The sequence below is a fragment of the Cyanistes caeruleus genome, chromosome 10 (assembly GCF_971803275.1).
Source record: "Cyanistes caeruleus chromosome 10, bCyaCae1.hap1.1, whole genome shotgun sequence".
Lineage (NCBI taxonomy): Eukaryota > Metazoa > Chordata > Aves > Passeriformes > Paridae > Cyanistes > Cyanistes caeruleus.
The window spans coordinates 13,534,944-13,557,461 of NC_141710.1; the positions used below are offsets into that span (position 1 = coordinate 13,534,944).

The window sequence follows — 22,518 nt, forward strand, 5'->3', positions numbered from 1 at the left end:
TATTTTTTTGATACTGTGACCACATTAGAATCCAGTTTTAAATCACAGGTATCAGAGGACAAGTATTTTTTAAATATTCTTCAATTTCATACTTGATTTTGTAACTAGCTGGTGTGAACTTTATCTTGTGCCAGTGCAGTAATCATTACATTTGTTGCCATAAACTGGTATCAGTGGAATTTGGCCAGAAGCCTTCTCTTGGAAAATTACCTGTTCCATGTCACTACATTCTTTTTAAGGCCTTAAGCAAGATAAAATTTGCTTTCTTTTACTTCCATGCACTGATAAGAGTATCAAATCTATGATGGGCAAGCCAGTTTAATTCACTCCTCTCTGATATGATGAAAAGTCAAAGACAGGTGTCAGCACGTAACAAACCAGACACATTTCAAAGGGCTTCATGAATTTCTTTTCCCTTTCAAAGAAAGAAGAATAAAGGTAGTCAAGCTGTCTTCAGAAAATGAAAAATCAACAAGGCCACAAATGAGCACTTACTTCCATCAGGATAGTCTCCATCAGGACCTGTTCCATCAGTTGGAGTGTCATGCTTGGTTCGTATCCACACTCCCTGGTTGACATGGCAAGGCTGAGTCCAGTCACAGAATGGCCTTGAGTTATTGTTAAAATCACATCTGGTGAGGTAAGCTGAAATACAATATTTTAAAGTGAGGAAGACGAGCCAGCATGTCCAAAGTTTACCTTGGATGGTTATCAGCACCAATGCCATGCAGTTACCTGTTTCAGGATCCCATGTCCTCAAGCCACCTCTTGGTCTTTGCTTGATCCTGTTAAGAAAAAACCAGAGTGAAGCTTGTGGAATTAATGACTCAAAAACTTCTTAAGACTGTTGGGACCTCAATTTACACCTCTGGGTGTTTCACTGAATAACTAAATACACCCAGGGTTTCACTCATGTGTGAATTTCTGTTCTCATATGGAAGTTACTTGTTCATGGCAAAGTTCTGAGAGTGAGTCAAAGGTGAGAAGTATCCTCTGGTCTGTATCTCACTGAACTGGAATGAGAGTTCTCCTGGGCACAGAGAGATGCAGAGGGATGGCTGGATACATCTCAGCTCAGACAACACCAGGTAATAGCAAAGACTTGCTAGGAACTTGCTCATGGCATTATTAACCCCACTGTTGCTAAGCAAAGTGTGTCAATGCTAGTGAGCCATTGTACGGTTTAACTCGGTTACTTGTTTGAAGGCTACATATTTCCTTTAACCTCTGCAAATCTCTCATGACACAAAGGTTTCATTTCATTCAGCTCTTCTAATTTACCCTGAAAATGCTGCAAAACAAAAGCAGTAACAAATGCACAGTCCTTGTGTACTATAAATTCCCACAGAGCTGAGGTGACCAAGACCAAAATCCTACCGCAGATCACAATGCAAAAGGCTCTGCTCTTTGGGTTTTTTGCATAGGGAAGGGATGGTCCCCAGCTTCTGGAGACAGGGTTCTGTTCCAAACTCTGTGGTGCTCCCTTCTTTAATTATCCTTATTGTACTTGACACAGTATAGAGAATCTGCCCTTAAGTGAATGCAGCGCAAGGAATGTCTGCAATGCTCAAAATCCAAGCAATGACATTGAGAAAACTCGGGAGATTAGGAGCAAATAACACAATTAATTTATTGTGAAATAATGCAATGAAATGCAGCAAGCAACTGGAAAACAGACTGAGCTCAGGCTAAGGAGGAAAAAGAATATGTAAAGACAGATAAAGTAAGAAAGTTTTCTTCCTTGTTCCTTGGATTTCTTCTTCATGAGAAAGGGAAAGCCATGGCAAGTTGCCACTCAGTCTCTATTCAGTGCTATCTTTTAACGTTTATTCATCAGGAAAATCATAAATCAAAGGTTACTGTAGGTGTATTCAGAGAGTTTTATAAGTCTTGTGGCTATTTGTCCAGATCTTTTCTTTTTAGATGAGCCATTAGAAATCTATGTTACAGGTTTCTCTCTCAGACAGATGCCAGAGCAGAATTAGGTAACCCCAAATTTAAATGATTTCTTTTAAAAAATGACATGGTTCAGTTGTACAGCATGCCACATTTTAAAAGGGAAGAAACATTTCACATTTTAAAAGTGAAGAATGGATATGTATCATTAACAGCTAAGTTTCCTGAATTAAGCTACATTCAGTAGTGTGCTACTTACCCTGTGGTATTCAGCACTGAAATACAGAGCAAAATTAAAGTGTATTGTAAGTGCCAGGGGTTTCCCATGCTAGAAGACCGAGTTAAATCTTCTGTGTAGTGCAGTTCGCATAGTAATTCACCAGCTGCACTCAGCAAGGAGAAAATGGGGATGACCTACGGTGAAGCAGGTAAATATATCGACAAGAGGGTGGAGGCGATTATAAAAATCTGTGCAACCATGTATCATGTTCCCTGGGCTGTCTACCTTGAGAAAAGTACCTATGAACTGAATACTCATACGCTGTGTCACTTTATTTGACACCCTTAGCTGTTTTCTAGAGAAATTGATGTGATTTTGGAATTCTTTCTTGCTGCTCGTGTATATTAAAGAAGTCTTGAAATTTAAAGATATTTTTTTCTGACATAGATAGCAGGACAGCTTTTTCCATTTTAAAACTCCTGCCCAGCTTTTACTGCAAGTCTAAGTGAGATTTCTCATTCTGACTGAATTTTCTTCTTTTCCAAAACTATCAGTCAGCAGAGCAGATAACAACATTTCAATTTACTCACAACAGTGAAGTTGTCATGGGCATAATTCAGGAACTTGCTGAAATATTACTGGTACCATATTGCTTAAAAATAAAGGATAATTTTCTGGGCTTCCATGAAGTCTCTGCTGGTTGGTGGCGGTCCAGAAAAAGCAGGTGGATCACTCAGACTGACACTTAGGCCTTTACTGTTCTGTTCTTCTGCAGCATTTCTAGCACTGGGGTCTGCAACAAATAGCTCAAAGGCAAACAAATTTCTACTCCACTCGGATTTCGTAAGTGATAAGAATCAAAGGAGTATCATAAAGTGTACAGTGTTTCCGTGCACTGCCAGGAAATCCCAGATCATGGCTCTTTTTTTTTTTATTTAAAAGGAGGATGTGTCTGGGAGAGAGCCTTTCACTAAAAGTGGCCTCTTAGTTGCAACCACTTTCTCTTTTCTATTATATTCTGATGATTAAGATAATGAAGCCCACATAAATTAAGTCTGTAATTTCTTCATCTCCTTCTTGCCTTACTTGTTAACAAGTAACTAAGGGGGCAACTTACAGAAACAAGAGAAATAGGGGAAGATCAAGGGGGGGCTAAGGAGAAACACAAAAGTATTTCAAGTTAGATGTTAACAGATGTGTTGACAATGGGCCTAGACCTGCGTTCTGCCACAACGTGATGCCCCACACAAGCCCCTCCCAAGCAAGAGTGTAGATGCTCATTTGACTGGTAATAATCCCCCTCCAGTGCAAATATTTTCCTAGGAAAATGTGTATACTTTTGCCAGACAGAAAAGAGGGAGGAGGATTTCTGTGATTTAGAGACAAAAGATACTCGTTTCCTGCACAAAACCCTTGACCACACTTTCCAGTTCAGTTGAGGAGAGCGCAGTGGGATGGGAAGAATACAAGTGACCATCAGATGCAGATGCATTTTCCACACTGAGTTTTCAGCAGGGCTGAATCAATCTCTTTACCACCTGAAATGCTGGTCCAGCAGGTGGAAATGTGGGCAATAGAAGTGCTTAGCACTGCAGTGGGGAGCAGGGGCCCCTCCATGTACTCACATGCTTTCCTTCCGCAGACCAGGAAGGGCTTTGCCCTGAATCTGGTGCTCTGTACAATTCTGAGAAGATGTGACTCCATCTTGGAAAGAAAGCAGCCTTCTGATAAACCCATCCATTCATTCACACATTCCTTGACCCTTCCTCACCCACAGTAAGTGTGAGGCCCTGCAGCACCATGAACATCCCCCCAGCCTTGCTGGGTGACTTTTCCTGTGACTTTTCTGTCACTCCAATTTGCTGCCAGCTCAGGTACTCTGTGAAAGGTGAACCAAAGTACAGATGAAGGGTTTTCAGTGAGGGACAAATATTGATAACTTCTTTTCCATATGTAAAGGATTACAAGGAAATGACTTGCTATTTTTTTGCAGTGGGATGTGACAGTATCCCACATTCCTGAGAGTTGAACTGACCACTTTGCAGGCCTACTATTTCTCTCCTCTACTTGCATGCTTTGTATCTCTGAGACATGACTGGGAGACACTGCCATTTGTATAAAAATATTGGGCTGGACAGCCCAGCAACCTGAGGAAGAAAAGAAACATCAGTTCTTAATTGCTAATACAGTGAAGCTAAAATTCTTTCTAAGGAAGGACATCTGCAGGCAATCTCACCGACAGTTTATGTTTTACTTCTGCCTTAAATCCAGGATGCAAGTGATGCACACCTGGTTGCTAATGCCTATGACTGGCTTGCTAGTGCTCTGTATGCTGTGTTTCATTCTGACAGCAGATTTCACTCCATCCAGCGTTAGATACCTCACCTGCTGCCAAAGCACACTGGGGCTGCTCATGGAGACTATTTGCCTTTAGGTGATACAAGACATTTCCCACATAAAAACTGCAGTAGAAGATGCCAATAATTGGGCTTGTCAGTGATCAGTGTGACATGCAACACCCTCAAAAGGACAGATAATACTGCAGATAACTTGATTTCTGGCTGGAGGTCAGAAAGGGACTCTTCGAGAGACTCTCTTAATTTTTGCAGCATGAATTTATGTTTCCCAGGAGACAGAATCAGCTTGAGATGCACTTAGGGGGACAGCACAATGAAGATAATAACAACAACAAAAAAAACCAAACCAACCAACCAAAAAACCAAAAATAAACCAAAAAAAAGCCCAAGCAAGATAAATCAAATAATAAAAGAAGCAAACGCAGCAGTTCACCCATTCTAGTGAGTACAGTCTTGTGCAGCTTTTGCTGCACAGCTACTCCAATACACGTAATTGTCCTCAAGTACCAGAATCTGCTTCCTCCCATTTTCTTAAATCCAAGTGTTCTCTGACGAATAGCAATCGTGGTTCACACTATAGCTAATGCTCTGTCTGTGGTATTGTAATCAGTTGAAAACTAGGGAGCTTGAAAAGCTTAAAGAGTGGGGGAAATTACACAGAACCTCTTTTTCCTAAGGCATCTGAGGCCAGTAGAGCCCTCACACTGACACTATGGGAGGCTGCTACACTGCTACCTAGCACAAAGCAGAGAGGTGACTGCATGATAAGAAATGCTGCTGTCTTGTTGGGATGCACTTGCAGTATGTGTATCTCAAAGTTTATTCTGTGCAGATTCCCTTAATTTAGAATACATCAGGTTCTGAAAATTTGTGCATAGAAAGTAAAGATCTTTATCTGGTTTTCAGACAGTGTGACTGTATCTCATTTGGCTTTGCACAGATTAACTGCACTTTTATTTGGCATCAGTTTCAGTTTAGTTGATATCATTTGTGCAAGTAAAAGGATCCTTCTGTTGTTTCTATTCAGCTAGTAACTTCTTCCTCTGTCCTCACAACTGACTGAGTCAGCTTTTGGAGCCTGTATTACCTCTGTTTCTGGAATTCTCACTGACCTCTGTCTCCATTCTGCCTTTACTGACGTTGTGGGTGAGAAGCCACTGACAGATGTCTCATTATATCAGAGATCTCTCTATGCTGGACTCCTGTTGGAGCTACACTCAAGTCACTGCTCTGCAAAAAATTCACCAGAGTTATAAAACAAGCCATCAGCACCCATAAATCTATAAATAGATAAATTCAGATTATACAGAAGTGTAACTAATCTCACTTTTGTACTGTTGAGTAACATATGGTGATAGGCTAATAGGACACAAAAAATGTGTGTTATAACTGAATGTTTGCTAGATGAGTAAAGTGTTTGTGTTCTGTTGAGTGCAGGCTGAGGCTGTTTTTTTAACTGCTGGCTCTACAAACTGAAGCTTCAATTTGAAATTCAAGCTGTCTCTTTCCTGATCTGAAATCTGTAATACTTTTGGAAATGAAATGTAGCATTTTTACTAGAATACAGACACCGGATTCAAATTTCATTCTCTTTCTTACAGTTTGAACAATGCAGAGAGAATAGAAATAAAAAGATAGCAGGTTTTTGGCCAGTATTTTCTGTTGTCAACTGCCTAGGGCCAAAAGTCTGAGGGCAAATAGTGCTTTTATACTGTGATCCAAAAGAATTTCATTTTCAAGGTAACATTCATGAGTTTATTCAGTGCTTACAAATGTGTACTATATGGATAATGTATAATTAAATCTGTAACTATTATGGCCTTTCTTATCTTTCAGCTGAAATACATCTCAATATATTTTATTTCCAGCACAGAGGTAAAGACCATAACATTCCTCACAATTAATGCAATAAAGAGGGTTTTCTGGTATTCTAGTGGATATGTGAAGAAAGAAAAGATCATAATAGGTAAAAGTCTTAATTTTGTGGGGCTACACTTACAATCATAAGATTACTAAATCAGTTCATAAATCCCAGAAATTTTCCAAGTCTGTCTCTTAATAATAGGTAAGATATAAAAGACAGTTCTGAATGTATGTTTTGGGAGTAGATCTCTGGCAGGAGGAAATAGATTATATTTATCTCTTTAACTGCCTTCTTTATATAGGGTTGGGGGTTTTTTGGTTCAGTGATAATTGAAGCAACTGTCTCTGGTTCACTGGAGTTCAGTAATTTCATATCTGCACTTTTATACATTTTACATTTATTATTTCATCTAGTGTACACAACAAACCTGTGGTAAGCAGAGACCATACCCTAACAGAGCTTTCTTTCAGAGGCAGAGTACTGTTCCTTATTTCAGACCATGGGTTTGTAAATCCAAGTTACCTACAGAGACAGAGGTCTGATTCCTCTACTGCATTGTTTCAATTTCAGTATTCTACTGTCAAAGTTGGTGGTGCTGGTCCTAGTTCTTTGTTCCTAGGTCTAAACAAATGGGGCTCCTGGCTCATTCTTTAAATATAACTTGTATTACAGCAGCAGCTGTGTCTAAAATTAGCTATATCAGGCTGGCTTAATGAATGCTGAAGTCTGAATTTTCAGCTCACCACTGCATACTCCTTCAGTGCTGATGAAGCCTGCATTGTTTCTCCCGTTGTCAGTACTCTGGCTTCAGCAAACCTTTCACTTACTTGAACACAATTCTAAACAGCTGTCTGTGTCTATTTGATTATTTTTGCTACAGATCCCAAATGAATTGGGATCTTTGCCTTCCAACCCAGCTCCTCATGAACTGAGTAATCCCGCAAGCCTCTTAACTCTTCTTGGTCATTTCACAAAGAATGACTTCTCCTATTCCTGCCTTCTGGATAAATCTGCTTCCTCCTAAGTTAAAGTCCTAAGATACGGTCACTTCTTACAGCCCCTTTTGTAAGACAGCCCTCTGAATATCAAATAGTTCCCACAATTAAGCTATTATAATTCATTACTACACTTGGTTCACAAAAAATTCTAATACAATTTTGGTTTTATGTAAATTTTTAGGGATGTAAAATTATAAATTGCTTAAAAATTAAGACACTTTTCAAAATCTATTCATATGGCCTTTTCCAATCTATATCGTTCACTTCCCATGACTACTGGAGCTGAGCAGTACTCTTTGTTACCTAGACCACAGATAACTCCCTGCCCAGTCAGAAAAACACACTGAGAGGTGCCTGAGTTCAGCTAAGGAAAGTCTCAGTCCAGCAGCTCCTGCCACTTTCATAATCAGAGAAACAGGAAAGTTAACCTGTTGTTCAGTCTGTCCACAGATCACAAACCAAACCCACTCTGGATCCTAGCAAAGTATGAAGGTTGTGAAATGCATTGCTACTTGTACTTTGTTCTGCAAGTTCTACACCCAAAATGAACAAAACTGATACAGAACTCACTTGTGTCATTGATGGGTTCAGAGTAGAATGATTATGTTGTTTGCTTTGGAATGAACTATATTTACACAAGAATACTTGAGTTTTGAGCTATGCAGGAAAAAAAGGTTCAGTGTCTCTTGAGGTACACAAGGTTTCTTATTAACAAGCCATTTAGTACTCCAGGTAACACCTGGGTGTGCTTGCATGCTTATATACACATAAAAACTTGTGTGAACAAAATTTAGGATATAGAGCTGACCTCAGGAGATATTTTTTTTTTAAGTGAATGACTGTGATTTCTATTTTCAGAAACCAAAGACAGTTGGACAGCATTTTCTAGCATATTGAGCCCACTCAAAGTGTGATGTTCTAGATAACTATATTTTTATCAAGAGAAAATGTTTCAATTTGGGTTCTGTTGGTCAAAATTCAAACTTAACACGTATCTTATAAGCTTCTCTGTTTGCCACTGAATCTTAAAATCAAACACCTATAGATAGCAGATGAAGAATATCAACTATCATGATGCTGTAAATTGAAATATTAATTATCAAAAAGAATACATGCATATAAATTGCTTTTAAGATCTAGATTAAGAAATGATCTCTCAACCTTTAAATATTATATAATCTGTGCAGAAAGAGTGCTTACAGCATTGGCTATGGATCCAAGAGAAAAGCCACTGGATTTTAGCATTTAGTAGATAGAAGAGGTTGGCAAAGTAGCATCTCACTGCTGAAAGAAAGAGCCTGAATGGAGGATGTGGGTTGGGAAATGAACATCAAATCAAGGAAACAAATACTTCTTGGAAACAAGGATGCCAAAGCCATGGCAATCAATTCAGTGATTTATTACACACCTAGGTCTTGATAAGCATCACTGTGTTATAAGAGCAAGGGCATAACTAGCTATTAACATGATTCAGAAAGATAAAATAAATTGTCCTTACGACAAAATCATGATATATATGACATATATGGTCATGAAACTTAGATTATATGATCTCAGAAACTTAGAAACTTCTACAGAAATAAGAAAATTCCATATTCTTTAAAATGCAGAGCTGGAAAACTCTTTCAGTAGACACCTACAGTGATGCCTCATTGAGAACAATCTTCTTTCTTTTCTTGTGCATAAGGAACAAGAATACAAGAAAACAACAATAATACTACAATTTTCAAAGAAGATCAATAGTATCAGAATATTCTACCCTTATTTCTGGATAGTATGCCCATGTGTGTAATTTTATGAATAAAATTATGGCAATGTCTTGATTCGTCTGGAACTGTATTAGTCAAGATTCTCCAGTCGGGCAGGCCCATGGCAGTGCATACAAATTGCAGAATTATCAAAAGAAGAAGGAAGCTCTGAAATTCTGAAAGATACCTGGTTCACACCCTGCTTTAAAGTCTAAGAGACTCCAAAACTATATTAAGTTGGTCTGGCCCTTGTCCAGACCAACACAGAAGGAAACACCACAACATTTCTGGATCCTTCTCTGATTCCTGTGTTTGACTGTTCCCATCATGAAGATTTAAAAATAGAATTAGGAGTAGATACCCATGTTGAAATGAGCTTCTCTTCACATCTGTATTCAGCAATGCATGCAGAAGTGTCTATAAAAGTGCTCTAGTCAGGAATACAAATTACAGAGCAGACAGGCCTTACTCTGAGCTGAACCATACAAGCGAGGACATGAGATTTACCTGGATTGTACATAGTGCTGAAACTGTAAGTGTCCAAATAATCACGAAGATCACAACTCTGCTTTTCCTTCAGTGCCCTAAGTTCTGAGCTTCCAGGTCACCATTAGGTTATATTATTAGATTTTCAAAGAAGCAGAATTATTCTCTCCCTCTTTTTTTTTTTTTTCTTTTTTTGTTTTAAGCAAAACACCACCTGTAAATCAAAAATATTCACTTCATTCCACAATTTTCACTTTATGAAAACAATTTCTTAAGACTAGCATCAAAATGGGAGAATTAGTAAGGTTAGAGAAAAATCCAAGTAAAACTGGGAAACAGAAGCAGAGGCAATTCCTTTCTCACTGATAATGTTGGTAGTACACAGCTTTGAAGAAAAGCAAACCCATAAATCTTCCTTGTAGTTTTTAATAAGCCTTTAAGAGATGAAGTGTGTGACACCCCCAAGTCCTGGCAAATTCTTTTTATTTCAGGCCTGCTACAGAAGCATAGAAGAGGATAATCTGTGAGAAAAGCTTTATGAGAAAAAACCCCTCTAAATAAAAATTAAGCATACAAATCAGTTAAGATTTTACTATGGAAAGTGGCTTATTTTATCCCACAGTTCTTCTGTTGCTTTGTGTTAACATGCAAATCCAGAAGAGAAATAAAATGAAGAAAATAATATGATAATATACTTAGAAAAATCTTTTAAGCAACCATGGGCTGTAAAATGTTGCTCTAGGCTATCTCTGCATGCTGTCATACAGAAACAGGTCTCTAAACCACTGTGTACAAGGGACCAGGTGCATTAATTTCTGCAGTTGGTTTCACTCAGTGAAACCACACTGAGTTTCCCCTTATTTCTGATTTTTTTTTTTTTCTTCAAGAGGTTTCAGAGCTGCTGCTTTGTTCCTGATATTCAGGGTGGACCAGTATTAGAGGATAGGGCTTGCCAGACGTCACAGACTGGAAAGGAAACCTGGCCTTTCCTTTATCTCAAATGTCTGTTCTGCAGGGTGAGTTCTTGTACCTTGGTCTCCTGCATCCCATGTGAGTCAGCCTAGATTCCTGGACTGGGGGTGTTTAATTCTTCACAGGAAATGAGCAAGTCTATAGAGGAAAAATGTGTGTGGAATTACCTGGTTAGCTCAGGTACTGGAGCACTCACACAATTTGTAAAACACCTAGGTTTTACCAAAGTGAAACTGTGGCAGTGATGGAGCCTGTGGGCACACGAGCAGATTACAGCCCTTAAGGCATGAAGGCAACCAAATTGCATTGTGATAGCCACTGAGGAAACAAAAACCTGTGCATTAGAAAGTGCACTGAAGGGTGAGGCTTCTCTCCTTAGGGCAAATGGCTGAGGCACTGCCAAGCTTGCCTGGTTCTGCCAGGAGACAATGTGCTTTGGGAGACAGATGGTCAGTCACTCTAAGAGCCACCACTGGCACCGCAGGCCTTGCTCAGGACATTCCCTCTGCCTGCCAGCGGGCTGAGGCATGTGCCAGAGATGCAGTAACAGGAGCTGGTGTTTACAGGAGTAACAGAAGCAAGGAGCTGGTTTTGGTACTCAAAACCTGAACTAAAAAGCAGCCCAGCCTGGGACCACTCTCTGGACTTGCGGCAGCCCAGCCCTACCTGGCTTTAGGCTGGGTCCTGGCTGCCCACAGAGCATCGGCTGCATCCAGGCCCGGCTCCCATCCCCAGGCCCAGCTCCCATCCCCAGGCCCAGCTCCCATCCCCAGGCCCAGTTCCCATCCCCAGGCCCAGTTCCCTTCCCCAGGCCCGGCTCTGCTCCCCAGGCTCAGAGGCCAGAGCTGGTGCCTGAGGGGTCTGTGCTGCAGCCAGCTGGGGGATGTTGTGTGGTGCTCCCTCTGGCAGGGAAAAGGAAGAGGCTGGTACATAGATGGAAGCCGTGGTGGGCAGATCCCCAGCGTATCACACTACCTGTGTCCTCACAGGAGGAGATTCTCCAGGCTGAGATGGTTTTATCTTTTACACAGTCCCCTGTGGGGATTACACATCCAGGGCATCCTGCAGCAATGCAATAGCAATTTTCTGTTCACGCCAGAGTCGCTCTTTAGTTTGGTTTCTCATGTCTGGTCTGATTTTGATAAGTGGGAAATTCAGTTGTTGAGTAAGCTGATGGCATTGATTTCTTCCTTGAGTCCAAACTTCAATTTCACAATACCAGGTGTTAAAAGAATGAACTTTGATGTGCACCGTGACAGCACAGTCTGGCACATAACTGGCTGGGGTCCAGCATCTGTTCCTGTTAGTGGACCCATGGAATTACTTCTTCATTGCAAGCCACTTCATCTTGATGGCTGTAAAAAGGTGTCAAATGATTTAATATCTGCAGACAAAATGAGGAAAATGAGAAAAGAATTGTTTCAGTTATTTCTCTACATTTTAATGTTGGTGGTAGATTTGCACAGGCCTGAAAATCTTAGGCTTTTTTTAGTCAAATATCTAGCTACCATGGCCTTTGGCTTTTGATTAATTTCCTGAGATTGGATAAGATCATATTCATCTTTCACACCAGTTCAGTAAGAGTTTTAAGAACAACATTCTGGCAGGCCTACGCTTTGCCCGATTGATCTCGGTAAGCCTAGCCAAGGCCTCAGATGTGCTTTTGAGCTTGGATATTTTGCAGGCTCCAGACTTGGAATTATATGAAACTGAGTCTAAATCTCCTCAGTGTTTGGCAAACAATTATTTTTTCTGCGCTTGCATTTATCTCTAGGCACAGGCCTTTCTTCCTGTTCCTCATAACTTTAGGGCTGTATTTCACAAATAATTCTCTCTCTGTGCTAGATTGAAGCAAAACTCATGGAGTTAAACACCCAGGCCCAAAACTGTGGGCAATAACAGAAGAAAGACAGTAATCTCTCTAATCTTGTTTGATGCTATTCCTGCTCATTTTTGTCACCTCACTATCTCCAGAGACCACCAGACACTGAGAAGGCTGCTTAAAATAAAGCAAGGGTAAAAGTGTGAGGGAGGGGCAACCATTGGGGCCAGTCTGCATTAATGCTTGCATAATTCCAGTGCTGCACCTGATGGCTGTGCTTTGGTCCTTTCATTAAAGATTTTCTGATGTGTTAGGATGCAGAGATGTCTGAGGACGTTTCCAAAGAGATTCCCTGCTTCTGTAGAACTGACATCTGAGACATCTGTGTGTGGCCATTCACATGCTGTGAATGTCTGAGTAAACCTGGTAAGTAAAAATATTTTTACGTGGTCTCTACCTGGCAGCCAGTACAGTTGAAAATCAATGCAATTCTCTAGAAAAGCCACATCATATGCACTGTGCTAAATGTATTTGTGAGAATGTTTTGATTCTTGAGGAGTTCTTTCCCATCTGAATTATTTGCTAAACCCAAGTGGCTAGCTACAAACAAGGGATTAACACAGTCTGGGTGTGGAGCTTAGGCTCATTTCTTGGGTGTATGCTGTTTCATAGTCTGAGCAATGATGTGGAAGAAACCATAAAATCATGACTGATGGGGTGTTCAGATGAGACATTTATGGATATATTAGATAAGGCAACCTATAGAATGGTGGTACAGAGATCTATAGTGCTTGTAATATACATAGATGTTTATTAAGGGAAACACACAGGTTTACTCCTGTTACCAGAATACAGGCTGTAATTCAGGAAAGGTGACAAGGCCAAAGAAATTTTCCAACAGATTGTATATTCACAGTGTAAAATCAGCAGAATTCAATATCATAAACAGAAGGGCTGATCTGATTTGGGCTTGGGATTACTGAGTCAGCTGTGGCAGCTATAATTAACTAAGCGTTTTTGCTCATTTGAAGTATGATATTTTAGTCTGGAGTCAAAGGTTCAAGAAGCTTGCTGAAAATATTGGAATAATATGGAAGACAGCAAGTAGAAGAGGCTAAGAATATTGAAAAATTTTATATGGTTGGATAAATAATACTCAAAAATGTTTTTAAATGGCATAACACCTACAGAGAATGAGAGTACAGTGAAGGAAGGGCCTGGCTAGTTTTAAATTCTGTCACAATGAAATTACTTAATCTTGGATTCTGTAGGTTGTATAAAGGTATGAGGTTTCCTTGGTTTTTTTTTTTTATTTTTTTAGCACTATTTTGCAATGGTGAAAAAATTTTCTTGTGTGTGATAATTTCCTCTCTTGTTAAAAGATGCTAAAAAGAGAAGTATTTCCTCTGCTTTGTAATAATAACTTACAGTTCCAGTGACATGAGACTCACTGGATCTGCTGCCTCATGCTGCCACTGCTGCCAGTGGCTTTTATTAGTTCCTCACTCTTCAGCTATTTCAGTATTTGCAGATGATCTATTTGATCTGCCACTGCTTTGGCTGCTGCTTTCTAGGAGCAGAGCACAGGACTTTGTTTCACTGTCCATGAGCTTGAGCTGGCCTGCTGTTCCTGTCACTCTGACCAGGGGGCTGGCATTCTCCCACATGTCTCTGTCCAGTGGTATTGAGGTAGCAGCTTGATAGAGAAGAGGAAGCAGGATACCAGATCTGGTTCCTAATAATATACTTGTTTAATCCTTAGCAGCACTTTGTTGCTGGGTAAGCGAGGCTTTGCTGACACTTGGTCTGGAGCTTGCTAAATGCACTTGATGCAGCCAGAAGAGGAAATTCAGTTGCAGGAATCTGACTAAACTGTAGTGAAGTTGAATAGATGTGGTGTTAAAAACACCACACAGTTCTGTTAAATGCACTTTTCTACAAGCAAATTAATATTACTTTTTAAAGAGAGGACATACTAGCCTCTAACAAGGAAAAGGTCACTAGAATTTTAAAGCACAAGCCAAATAGAATTTCTGACTAATTTTGAGGGAGGTGCTTTTAGATGACAGGTATTCTGCTTGGAGTACCTCAGAAAAGCCAAACCTGAACCTAGGTTCTCCCAAACTGCTCAGTTTGGCTATATCATTCATAAATAAAGACAGCAGAAGATTTCTACTTTTAATTTCTCAAGTTCTCAAAAATATTTTTTCTGACCAAGTGTCTTCAGAGTATTATTAAGATAGGCAGGAGAGGTGAAGTATCTTGAAGACTCAACACAGTAAAATGGAAGACTGTCAATTTCTACCAGCTATCTGTTGGTCTTTTAGGCTTACTTTTACTAGGAGCTACAAATGCATGTCTTTTAATGTCTGTCCTCAAATAAAAATCTTTTAACTCTTCACAGCTAACTAACATAATCTCTTTGACTTTGAAGATGCTGAATGATCTGAACTCTTATAACAGAAATTTAATCTCTGGAAGCTGTACATAATCTCATTGTTTTTAACGACTTCTGTGAATCAGAGGAACTACTACTATGGGATGAGTCAGTGGTAGCTGAAAATCTCTGCATTGCACTGCATTGTGTAGACATGTCTTGAGTCATGTTCTTTAATTGCCTCAGACTGTAGCTGTAGAAAGTACAAAGATGAGTGGAATACTCTAACTGGTGCCCTTTGACATTGCAGAACTGAGAGTGTCCTGTAAATGAAATCCTAGGAGTTGTCTGCTTCTCAGGTTAATGGCGCAGAGTAGAAGCTGAGCCCTATAGTCATTCCCACCTGAAAGTGATGGATGGTGTAGCTTAGACAGCTTAATACTTTCCAACATTTTCAGGTACGACAAGGTAGGGTCCTTAGATAGGAGCATCACAAATCACAAACTCTTCCTGAAACCTGTGGGTAAAAACTAGTGTCAATACAGAAGTAATATACTCCAAGGTACATATGGATGAAAGATGGTACTTAAAATACTCTTTAGGAATATAAAAGAAATCTATAAAAGGCAAATTAGGAAATGCCCTCAAATTTCTGAAAGGATTTTAAACTTCACAGAAAATTAACCTTTTCTTCAAGATTGTTTCATCATCTCTCTGTATCAGGGTTCTTTGAGTGATTTACGGGATGGTGAATGACTGAACAAAGAAATCTCTTTATCTATACTTACTGCAGTAATTACTAAACAAATACCACAATTGTATTGCCCAGCTATTCCCAGCAGGAACCCTGAATCTTCCTCAGACTGAAACAAGTAGATGGTAAATACGTGCAACTAGGTGCCCTCTGCCAACTCTTCAACTTTGAAATACATGCCCTTTACTAAAGGTCAACTTGAAAATCTCTTCTCAGTTAGGTACTGCTGTTAGGGGACAGAAAACCCACAGTTAAATCCTGGTCCTTGCAGCCTGTTTACATAGAGAAGGGTGGATGTTCCAGTGTACATCCAGATGTTGACTTGGCCATACTAAGTCTGATACCAAGAAATTAACAAAACCTGGGTGTTGGAGAGCCAGGGTGTCTGTGCAATCACCAGTCTAGTCTGGAAACAATCTAAGTGTGCTCACAAACTATAGATCTGGTAAATCTGCTCCATGTGGAAAAGAGAAGGCTTAGAGGTGACCTAACTGTGCCATTCCAGTACCTGCAGGGACTCTACAACAAAGATGGAGAAAGACTTTTTACAAGAGCATGTAGTGACTGGACAAGGGGGAATGAATTCAAACTGACAGAGAGTAGATTGAGATTAGATATTAGGAATAAATTCTTTACTGGTAAGACACTGGAACAGCTTGCCCAGAGAAGTTGTGTACTCCCCATCTTTGGAGGTGTTCATGGCCAGACTGTAAGGGGTTTTGAGAAACCTAGTTTAGTGAAAGATGCCCCTGCCCATGGCAGAAGGGTTGGAACTAGATGATCTTTAAGATTTCTTTCAACCCAGACTCTTCAATGATTCTGTGAAGATGGGATGAGAGGTGTGCCAACTCAAGGTAATGTCAAAGGGTGCTGCCTCTGCCTGTCCAAATGATGATTTTTAGTAACACCAAGTGTTATCAGCTGGTTCAGGGCCTGAGCAGCAGTGTGCACTTTGGAGATCTTCCATTGTTTGCCTATAGCATAGAGACAAAAATCCTTTCTTTCTCTCATCTTCATCTGTCAGGACTCAAGGTCTTTCAGGCCAGGCAGGTCTATCAATGCACTTTTGTACTACCCCTTTTCTGACGTGAAGCCTGATCTTAGCTGGGACACGCAATCTGTGGGCGGCAGTAAAACCTTGTCTAATTATTACAATTCTCCTATATCCTGTCATGACTCAGTCAAATGTGCCAGTAGCTTACCCACTGACTTTCCTCTCAGAAATGGTTAGGTCCAGACCCATTCTGCCTTACAGAGCACATATCTGCCAGTGTGTCATCGTAACAGAGGTCAAGCAGAGTGTCTCCCCAAACCCGCCCATTTGGGAGCCAAAAGAATTTTGAGAGCCCTGCCCCTGTCAGATTCTACCTTGATAGAACAAGACTCTATATTGACAGGACAATGAACATGAATTATATTTTGGGTGAGACTTCTGTCTGTGGGTGGGATAGAACACAGGTCATTGGGTGTGAGTAGCTTATTTTTGCAGCCAAATAAATGTTAATATTTAAATTGGGTTTAGCTTGTTCCATGAACAGAAAAATATTCTACCCACAAGATGACTGAAATTTTCACTGTCTGTCAAGAAATTATGCCAACAGGAAAGGAGGAGATGACAAAATTCATTGCCTAAAGATGAGGAAGGTACTCGGTGATTGCATCTGAAGATTCTGCCAACTTCCACAAACTCCTCTTTGCCCTGGAGCCAGGCCAAACCAAAGAGCTGGAATGCACAGCAGAAAGAGCAGTTCCTTCCTAAAGAAAGTGATGCCAGATGAGGCAGGCAGGAAATGAATGCTACTGTGGGGTAGAGAGCTGTAGCTCTGTTATGGTTGTATTTCCATTCTGACAGCAACATTTGTGATGGGACAGCTCGTGGCCACCTGTCTTTTTGCTGTAAGTATTCCTCAGGGATTTCCTGTGTGGCAACTTCTGAAAGAATTCTGCTGTCTACTCAGAAACAAGAAGCTTTGCCATATGGCTGCTTTACAATAAATCAAGACACATATCAATGTTATTTCTGCTGTCTGATGCTCACCACCCCACAGTTCTTCCTTCATCCAAAATATGATGAAAAGATCTAAAAGCCTTACATCTTTGGGCTTCATTAAGTTGGTGTTTTTTCAGATGGACTGGACAGAAGATGCTTGTTAAACAAATCAGAAGTAACATCTGAGTGCACACAACTGAAACAGATTTGTTTTCCAAGTATAAGAGTTTTTTTATCACTGCTGGCACATACATTTCCAAGTGTTATACTGCAGGAACTCTGACTCTAAAACTTCTGTGTAGCAGTAGTTGAAGGATTGAGACCTGCTTCTTAGAATATATTTTTCTCTAAAAGAAATTTGTAATCATAAGAAGGTGCTGGCTGTATAAACCTTTGACAGATGCAGACATTTGACAGACATTTGTGTAGTCAGGAAACCTTCTCTCTCTTGGGTCCCTGGTGGGAGACGTCAACTCCCTCAAATAACCTCTGTTCTACAACCTTTCAGTTAATGACTGCTATGTAATAACAAGACAACAAAAGCACACCACTATATAAACAAGGCATATGACTATGCCAGCCTCAGCTGTGCCTGCTGATGTTGCAGTGAAGTTGTATGATGTTGGAGAGCACTCTCTCTGACACTCTGTAGAGGATAGGCCAGTGGGATTCATTCACTCACAGAGAAGTAGGAATGCACTGAACCAGAAATCTCTGAATCAGTAGAGATTAATAACTTCAGAGTAGGAGAAGAAGAAAGTAAGATGAATTTTCATAATAATAATGATGTGAAAAGGATTCAAACCACTTCCAACTAGGCTCTGGTCACCCCCTATGCTGAACTGGCCCAGTGGGAATATCTCCTGAAAATGCTGATGGAAGCAAGGTGAAAACCAGGAGTCCAAACTGTTGCCTGACTGTAGCAGGCCAGCACATTTTCCTGCAGGAATGCTCAGAGACCAGTTATGGGAGACCCTTCACCAAATAGATTGCTCACAGGTTTCACAGTGAGACTGGGGAGTCTCACTCTCTGTAGATGTTAAAATACTGTCTGGATATAGCCCTGAGTAACATGTTCCAGGAGACCCTACTTGAGCAGGGAGGTCGGCCTAGATGACCTCCTGTGGTCCCTTCCAACCTCAACCATTCTGTGATTCTGATTGTGACAGATGTAATCATTTTCATTTACTTAGGCTGCAACAAAGCATATTCATTATCCTAGAAAACCTGTTGCCATATCTCCTTCTGATTTTAATTTTAGACAAATAAAAGACCTTTCCTTCCCACTGAAGGGTGTTTAGCCAAGATGATTTTAATGTTCTGGTGCATTCTTGTTTGTCTCCACTATCTATGATTTTAATTTAAGGTGGACTGAAGTGTTTCCCCCAGACTCCCAAGAGCAATCAAATCACAGCCCCTGCTCAGCTGCCCTGGAGGTGACTGTGTAATCCCCGCTCACTGGGCTGGGACTGGCAACCAGGGACCATGGGACTGCTGTGAGAAATAGCAGCCCTGCACTCCATATCTTCTGAAATGCCACTCAACAACAGACTCCCAAACAATCCCTTTTTATAAGAATTTTCAAGCTTTACAAACTTGTAAATCACAATTGCATTTATCTAGAAGATAACATAATTACTAAGCTACTATATAGCTTCCCTTTTGCACCTGCAAAACTAGAGAGTGGCATTTTCACCAGCTATAAAGTCTATTCAGACACAGCTAATTTTTAATAATAAAAAAATGAAAATGCTTAAAAAATTAAGAACCTTTTTGTAGAGAGAAATGGATTCTGAGCTCAGCTCAGTGGGAAAAAAAGTATTTTTCTGCCTTTTTCTAAGTCACACTCCAAGATACAGCTTCCAGTACAACACCCTGGGATGCACACTGACTACTCTGATGCATTCATAAGAAACAATGAGAGCACAAAAATCTGAATGCCAATTTGACATAGCAGAGCAGATTGAATGGTGTCTCAGTCAAGATTTGTGATTCACACAAGATACAGTATTTGCAGAATGTTGCCAAGAATGCAGGAGTAGGTTTTAGACACCCACTGCTACAATTATGGAAGTTTAGGTTCAGTTTTCCAAATCTCATTTTTTCTCAGCAACAGAAAAACAAACACTGGTGTGGAGGGAGCCCCAAAGTGACCAAACCCAGTCTTTCTTCAATCTCAGCAACTAAGCAACTATTGAGATACCAGTGTCTGCATCCACCTATGCTAGGAAACAGAGAAGAAAAGCTTTTTCATCAAAGAAGAATCTCATTCAACTAAGTCAGCGTCCTCTGACTTGGGCACCAGTCAGGCTGTTAAGAGAATGACATGCTAGTTTGTTGTTAAGTTTTGTGATTGAAATTATCTGGGACAAGGACAGGGGAAGGCTTTTTCCTTGGCCAGAGGAAGGTAAAACCTCCCACAAATATTTTTGGTGCATGGAAATGTTTATCTTCTCATGAAAAATATTAATTTTCTTTTAATTGAAATCCACAAGTGAAGTCTGTCATTTAGAACTTTGGCAATGGCCAATTTCCCTTTCTTAAGGGTAAGGAGACAGCTGGTCACAATTTGTCAGAAGAAAGGAAGAACTTCATTCATGGGAAATTCTGAAGAGAATTTCTGTGTGAAATTGTGTGAAGGGAAGATCTCTTATTCCTCAGCTCCTACAAATCACAGTGAGGTGATTTCTTCTTCTTTAAAAGAAATAGAGTAGTTCATACTAAACCTAGAGTAGACTTGTGCCTATCTGTTCCAAACACTTTCTACATAAAATTTCCTGTCACAGGGCATAGTACAGTGTACACTTATTTCTTCCCAACAATATTCTACTGGAATTTGGGGTACAAATGGCTGATGATTCTTGTCATTCTAGAATTCTAGTCACATGCTCTGAGAAATAAGCATATTCATCCCAGAAGAGCTTAGGTTTACTTTTCTTCCTCATGCTGTTATTTTCTGGTGAAGTAATTGACTTTGCATATCTTACTCAGCATCTCCTTGGCAACCTGGAACAGACTCCTCTTGTCCTCCTATTACTAAGGCAGGCACTGCCACACTCAGTAGCAGAAGCAGCGACGAGAGGAGAAGAAAGGAGAGCAAGAATGTGTCTGTAGAGGAGAGCTAGAGTGCCTCCCAAAGCCAGAGGTGCAAACAGCACCTGGAGAGGCAGTAGCACAATCTCCTTCACAGCAGTCCTGACTCGTGACCGCAGCAAACACTGCAGGAGACCAGATGGTGGTCCATGGATGGTGATCTAGCTACTTCATCAGAAACCGCCCTGAGCTTTGAACACTGGTGAGGTAGCCACAAAGAGTACAAAATATAGGGCTTGAGCATCTCTCCTATGAGAACAAGCTGAGAGAGCTGGGATACTTCTGCTTGGAGAAGAAAAGGCTCCAGGGAGACCTTACTGCAGCCTTCCAGCCTAAAGAGGGCTTTTAAAAAGAGTGTCTTTTTTCACAGGTAGATAGTGATAGGGAGGGGACATGGTTTTAAAATAAAAGAGGAGATATCTAGATTAGACATTAGAACTAAGTTCTTTAGCTCTTTACTCATAGGATGGTGAGGTGCTGGCACAGGTTTCCCAGAGAAGCTGTGGATGCCCCATCCCTGGCAGTGCTCAAGGCCAGATTTGATGGGGCCCTAGCAGTCTGGTCTCGGGCCTGACTTCCCTTCCCATGGCAGGGGGATTGGAACTAGATGATCTTTAAGGTCCCTTCCAACCCAAGTCTTTATACTATTATGTTAAAATACATTTGTAAGCATCAATATAACGAAATAATAAGGAAGAACACAGTTCTGTAGGAGGTGGTTTTGGCCCACTGCCTCTCTCCTTGCTGCAAACCCCTGGCAGCAGGCTGTCTGGGTTACTTGAAGTGGAATTTGATTATGGCCTGACAGCCAGAGCCTCTGCTACTTTGCTAGACTGCAATGTGAGTCTGTCAGAACAAGTACAGTGCAAGGGAAACTCCACTGAAGTCAAGAGAGTTGTACTAAGAACAAATCCAGCTCATCACTAGACATTTTTTCTGGGTGAATCAAGTGCTGATGCAAGCAGGCACCAGTCCCACTGCAGTTGGCAGCAGTCTTTTGAGAGACTCAGGCCTGTCTATTCAGTGCTGCCCTGCTCTAGGACCCTCAAAATCCTTTGGTGTTTCTTGCCACATGACATTCCTCTGCAGGGAGAGGTACTGTTAAAAACAAGTATCACAAGTGCTTATGGCTGTGGGGAAAACTTCAGAAATATGTCACTGATAAAAAACTACTTTCCTGATATGACAAACAGTGTGGGAAACCAGTTTTGAGACATTCATATGAGTTACTACTGTTACTACCACAGCAGTCCATTTTGCCACTGATCACATTACAGAACCATCCAGCTTATTTGCTTATCTCATCCCAAATTCCCAAATTCTGTGGCAGCCTGGCTAGCACTCATTGTCTTCCCCTTCCCACTGTTCATACTGTCTCCAGCTGGAACAGGTTCTGCAGTTCCATGCTGAGCTACCAGCATGGAGATCAGAGTAAACGGAGCTGAATAAATGGGGTAGAGTCCAGTGAAATTTGATTTTAAATAAATAAATAAATAAATAAATAAATAAATAAATATTCTTCAGTGAAGAAATTCTTCTGGATGTCCAGCCTGAACCTGAAGCTCTGCTGGTATGACATGAGGCCATTTCCTCTTGTCCTGTCAAAGGACTTTCCCAAACATCCTTTGTGGTGGTACATTACAGCGAAGAAACCTCCAGTTTCCAAAGATATCTGCTACTAATATTTCAGGCTGGTAGATTGATAAGATGTAGAAATCAGAAGGACTGGGAAAAATAGATGCTCCAAGTACTCTATGATCTCCTCAGCAGCACCCCATGTTTTTGGAAATTGTTTTCCAAGACTATTTTAAGATTTTTCCCTGGTTTCCCTGGTTCTCTTTTGCAAAACACCAGCTAAGGCCAGTTCTGCAGAACCAGCTTCGGTGCAGGATCTCTGATGTACACCAGCACAGCTGCACTGCCTCTCCTGGGGCAGTGAAA

General features: G+C 40.6%; 2 protein-coding genes across 11 annotated transcripts in view; one reads left to right on the forward strand and one right to left on the reverse strand.

The window, feature by feature from the left end:
- Nucleotides 1-11,439, reverse strand: part of LOC111933464 (IgGFc-binding protein-like) — a 63,941-nt gene extending 52,502 nt beyond the window's left edge. Inside the window, exons 1-3 of one of the 2 annotated variants that reach the window (XM_086843636.1) lie at nucleotides 11,208-11,439; nucleotides 736-785; nucleotides 496-645 (exon numbers count right to left, since the gene is read on the reverse strand). In XM_086843636.1, coding sequence (XP_086699762.1) covers nucleotides 496-645; nucleotides 736-785; nucleotides 11,208-11,308 — 301 coding nt within the window. In that variant the 5' untranslated portion in view covers nucleotides 11,309-11,439. Of the gene's footprint in view, nucleotides 1-495; nucleotides 646-735; nucleotides 786-2,155; nucleotides 2,289-11,207 lie in introns of those variants that run through there. The other variant, XM_086843637.1, reaches the window with a different exon arrangement.
- The window catches only part of MB21D2 (Mab-21 domain containing 2), a 95,644-nt gene continuing 84,097 nt past the window's right edge, over nucleotides 10,972-22,518 (forward strand). For 2 of the 9 annotated variants that reach the window (XM_086843639.1, XM_086843643.1), the window contains exons 1-2: nucleotides 11,036-11,135; nucleotides 12,661-12,789. The gene's annotated coding sequence lies outside the window, so the exon portion shown is untranslated. Of the gene's footprint in view, nucleotides 11,136-11,205; nucleotides 12,790-22,518 lie in introns of those variants that run through there. The other 7 variants (XM_086843642.1, XM_086843644.1, XM_086843645.1 and 4 more) reach the window with 7 other exon arrangements.